The sequence below is a fragment of the Nicotiana tabacum genome, chromosome 7 (genome assembly GCF_000715075.1).
Source record: "Nicotiana tabacum cultivar K326 chromosome 7, ASM71507v2, whole genome shotgun sequence".
NCBI classification, from domain to species: Eukaryota; Viridiplantae; Streptophyta; class Magnoliopsida; order Solanales; family Solanaceae; genus Nicotiana; species Nicotiana tabacum.
In genome coordinates this window covers 69873139-69878299 of record NC_134086.1, presented here as the reverse complement: position 1 = coordinate 69878299, position 5161 = coordinate 69873139, and the positions used below count along the sequence as shown (strand labels likewise).

General features: G+C 36.2%; 1 protein-coding gene across 1 annotated transcript; it reads left to right on the top strand.

The window, feature by feature from the left end:
- Nucleotides 1–702: 702 nt before the first annotated feature.
- On the top strand, nucleotides 703–2748 carry LOC107790415 (lactoylglutathione lyase). Its single transcript, XM_016612347.2, has 4 exons — nucleotides 703–860; nucleotides 1021–1251; nucleotides 2006–2081; nucleotides 2320–2748. The coding sequence occupies exons 1-4, from the start codon at nucleotides 780–782 to the stop codon at nucleotides 2358–2360; spliced, it is 429 nt and encodes a 142-aa protein (XP_016467833.1). The 5' UTR covers nucleotides 703–779; the 3' UTR covers nucleotides 2361–2748.
- Nucleotides 2749–5161: the final 2413 nt, after the last annotated feature.

Here is a 5161-nt window from a genome sequence, read left to right as displayed (position 1 = left end):
AATAGGTCTGAAAAGTTGCACTTTAGATGCACTTAATGCCAAATAGATCTGAAATACAACCAATTTTTTCCTGTACTTAAGGCCAAATAGGTCTGAAGTGAAAAAATTGTACTTCAGATGCACTTAAGACCAAATAGATCTGAAGTGCAAATTGCCCGGAAATAAAAACTTATTCTTCGATCCAACAATCCAATACACGATTTAATACATAAATCTACTCCAAATGAGTTCAAATCTGAAATATAATCTCCAAATATCATCAAGAACAAACCCAATATAATTTGTCAAAACAACAATAAATCTAACAAATCTATTTTACATTTAAAAAGAAGAGGAAGAAGAAAAAGGAAAATCCCTAAGGAGTAGTAAGAAATAAAGCCATAACAGCTCATCACTGTAAAGCACCATAAACCATCTTAAAATATGCTTACAAATACCATATAAATTCACCATCACCTTTATTTTCACGGCAAAAAAGAAAAAGAAGGAGGAAGAGGAAAAAATAACCTGAAATTATTTATATTACTAGTTATAAAAATTTTAAAAAATTAATGCAGATTAAATGGAAACCATCAAATAAGGTGCCCTTGAAATTTTTGCTTTGACATCCAAAGAAACCCAATTTTAATGGGCCCAACTTCAAGTCCAACCATCAACCGAGCACCCAAAACGACCACGTGTAGTCGGGAAAGCAAAGGAGATAAATATACATTCAGCACCTCATTTGTCACTACAGGAACGTGCAGTAGAATTCCCTAAACACACACAAACAACAAAAAATGGCAGCACAAGGAACATGCCTTAATCACGTCTCCCGTGAATCCTCTGATATCAAACGCCTTGCCCAATTTTACATTGAGGTTTTCATCCTATAGATTAATTTTCATATCATAAAATTTTCTCTGTCTAAACTCTAAAGTAGAGTAGAATAAACACATATCATATCTTATCGATGTTTCCAAAAACAAAATGAGACATAATTGATTGTCTGATGAAAATTGGTTATGGGAATTTTTGCAGATATTTGGGTTTGAGAAAGTGGAAGCACCAAGATTTGAGTTTGATGTGATATGGTTGAAGCTGGCACCATCTAATTTCTACCTTCACCTTATCGAGAGGGATCCCAGTACGAAGCTTCCAGAGGGTCCCTGGAGTGCCACGTCAGCCGTAGCCGACCCGAAGAATCTGCCTAGAGGTCACCATGTCTGCTTCTCCGTCTCCAATTTCGATTCTTTTGTTCAGACTCTCAAGGTTTAATTGAATCCTCTCTTTTTAAATTCACTTCCTGGTTATTATTCCCCTTAAGTAATTGTTTATGATTAAAAGAAAAAAGTTATTTTCAGGAATTTTATTTTTGACTATTAGATTTTCCTATTTCCTGTTGATTATGTTAAATGTGATGTCAAAGTGCGGGTATTATCCTTATTTTGATGATTTTTTTGTATCTTTTTATCCATTTTTTTCTTTTTCCCTTTAAATGACGTTAATTCTTGTAATGGAAATTGGAAAATAAAATTGTTTAGACGAGGTTCCTTTGAATGTGTGAAGGGTCATATAGGAAGAAATGTCGATTGTTGTCTCTTTTATCAAGGAGGTTGGAGCTGTTCGGCCTGTTACTGCATCAAATTTTTCTTGTTTTGTATTTAATAGAAATGCATTAGCCTTTTTTCTAATGTGAGCTGAGATGAAGCAATTGAAAGTTGGATACGCTGATAGCTAATTAGGGCATATCCACTTGCTGAGCTATAGCTAGTATTTATTGTAGATATTATTAAAGCGAGCATGAATTGAAGACCAATGTCTATGTTCTACAACTTCTTTATTAATGACAACTTACAATGGTCAATACCAAAAGCAAAACTTGATATGAATTTGGCAAAGATCAGATGCATTTGGCGTGCTATATATTGTTAGATTAGACTGGTTTCTTTCTCAATTCTGGGTTATCAATGACTAATTGATCTCTGCTCATCATTGCTTTTTTTTTCTTAACCTGGCCGTGTAGGAGAAAGGAATTGAAGTTCACGAGAAGACTCAACCAGATGGCAAGACCAAACAAGTTTTCTTCTTTGATCCAGATGGTGAGATTTTCCTTTTATTTATGTAAGCAAATATCACATATCTTCCGGGATAATAGTTAATGAAAACGGATGGCCATCTACTCAATTAGAGAAGAAGAGAAACCTATAGGATGTCTTACTGGATGTCTATGCTAGTATATCAAACTCTTTTGTGCACTAAATTAGGTAAAGATTTCGAGAGAGGTACTTAGTTGTAGTGACAGTTACAATTCAATGACATATGGTTCTGAATCTGCAGGAAATGGTTTGGAGGTAAGCAGTGGGGCTCCTGCCTCGTGAACAATGACCAAGCTCTTGGTTCCGCGTGATTGGTAGCTGTAGAGTTTAGTTTATAGTAAACCCTCAGGAAACATTAGCTTGGATGATGAAGCTGTGTGAAATTGCCTGTTAGTATGAAAATACTTGTGGTGTTTACTTATTGACCTGCTTTCTCCTTGCAATTGGCTCCAAGAAGCTTGTACTCTGACTGTAGCCTGTGACAGATGGTAAGAAATGAAGCCAAATTGACAGCCGCAACGAATGTATGCACATCGATATTTCAATAAGTCAATACTAGTGGAATAAGTAGTTGTAGAACGAGTTACAGCTCCTCTGTTTCCGACTGTGTCCTCTACGCCTTATGGCCAATGTTGTTCATAACTAATAGTCACTGAGAGATTTATGTTTAGTTCAATAACCTTATGGACAAGAAACTTTTACTCCCTCCGTTTCAATTTAGATGAGTTATTTTAACTCGATACGAAGTTTAACAAAAAAAAAAAAAAGCTTTTCAAATTTATGATCTTACCAGCTTAAGGGGTAAAAGTTTTGTGGGCTCATGACATTTGTGTGGTTATAAAAGCTTCTCATTAAGGGTAAAATGGGTAAAATAAATAGTTTAAAGTTAAATTATTTTCAAATTTAGAAATGTATTATTTATTTTGAAACAGGCTAAAAAGGAAGCACTTCAATATGTATTAACATTACAACAACATATTTAATGTAGTCCCACTAAAACATATTCAATGTAGTCCCACTAAATTCGTAAAGCTTGTATGATAAGCTGCTAACATCAAAAATTACTTACTCGATTGACAAATATAGTTTTCGTAACTGCTTAATCTATTCCAAATCGTGTAACAAAATTTGTGAAAGAGAGTTGGCATGCAACCACGGGTTGTTGGCGCTTTAAGCGACAATCGAGTTACATCATTTTACTTGATATAAAGATAAAAGGAATTTGTCAGATTTGGTTATACAACCAAAATTAATTACGCGAACTAACATTTGTTAGATTGTATGAAATCAAGCAAAGATGAAGAAGAAATCAGAAAACCAAACTGAGCGAAGAAGGTTTGAGAAAGAAGAACTTCTTTTGGCATTTTCTTATTATGATCGGTGGTTCTCAAACCCGGAGCCCACAATGTTTATATACAAGCCCAATTCTAATTGGGTCAAAACAGTCAAAATCGAAAGAACAAATTAAAAACTTCTCTGCAACTAAATTAACCCTTCTAGCAATAAATACAAAGCTCAGAAATACAAGGCCCAAAAATAAATACAGCCCAAATACAAATATAAATCCAACACCCCCCCCCCAAGTTGGAGGGTGGTTAGCCACACCCAACTTGCTCAAAATAGACCTGAGAGTGACACCTGAGAGTGATTTAGTCAGCATATCGGCCAGTTGTAATTTGCTGGGAAGATAGGATAAAGAAATAAGACCATCTTGGAGTTTCTCGCGAACAAAGTGGCAATCCAACTTTATATGTTTCGTACGCTCATGAAACAACGGATTACGAGCGATGTAGATGGCGGACTGACTATCACAGTGTAAAGGAACTGGAAAAATTGAGGTAACAGAAAGTTCATGTAACAGCCTGGTGAGCCAAGCAAGTTCGGCAACAACTCGGCGCATGGAATGATACTCGGCCTCGACGGAAGATAGGGACACAGTGTGCTGCTTTTTAGACTTCCATGTGAGTAAAGAACCACCAAGTAACACCAAATAACCACTAACGGATCTCCGGGAACTAGGAAAAGAAGCCCAGTCCGAATCACAATAAGCATGTAATGAGAAATCAGAAGCAACAGACATGAACAAACCTTGCCCCAAGGTACCTTTGACATACTTAAGAACATGATAAGCAGCAGAAAGATGAGATGAAGTAGGGGCATGCATGAACTGACTTAACAACTGTACTGAGAAAGCCAAATCAGGTCTTGTATTTGTGAGAAAGTTCAGCTTGCCAATGAGCTTCCTATACAAGAAAAGGTCAGATAAGGGCTCCCCATCTTCAATGGAGAGTTTCAGATTCACATCTAAGGGGCTAGCAACAACATTGCAATCTAGACAATTGAATTCAGATAAGAGGTCCAAAGCAAACTTCCTTTGGCAGATGATAACACCTCCAGATTCAGAGAGGATTTCCAAACCCAAAAAATAATGTAAATGCCCTAAATTTTTTATCTTGAATTGAGCATCTAGAAATAGTTTGAGAGAACTCATCTCCTTTTCATCATTACCACTTAAGAGAATGTCATCAACGTAAACAACAACAATTGTAATATGAGAACCAATAGACTTGATAAATAAGGAGTAATCATTTTTTGAAACTGAGTAGCCCTTAGAAATAAGAGAATCACTTAATTTGGAATACCATTGTCTAGAAGCTTGCTTTAGGCCATATAAGCATTTGTCCAATTTACAAACCATGGTAGGTGCAGAAACATTCAGGCCCTGGGGTATTCTCATATATACCTTTTCATCTAAGTCCACGTGTAAAAAGGCATTATTGACGTCCAATTGGTACATTGGCCAACCCTTTTTGACTGCCACAACTATGATTGTCCTAATAGTGGTCATTTTGACTATGGGAGAAAAAGTTTTATTGTAATCAAGTCCCTCTATTTGGGTATCACCTCGTACTACCAACCTAGCTTTGAATCTCTCTATACTACCATCAACCTTATGTTTTATCTTATAAACCCATTTGTTACCAATTGGTTTCTTTCCTATATGGAGAGGGACTATATCCTAGGTTCTGTTGAGCTCAAGAGCCTCAAACTCCTTCAACATTGCAGCCTGCCAAGCAGGATGC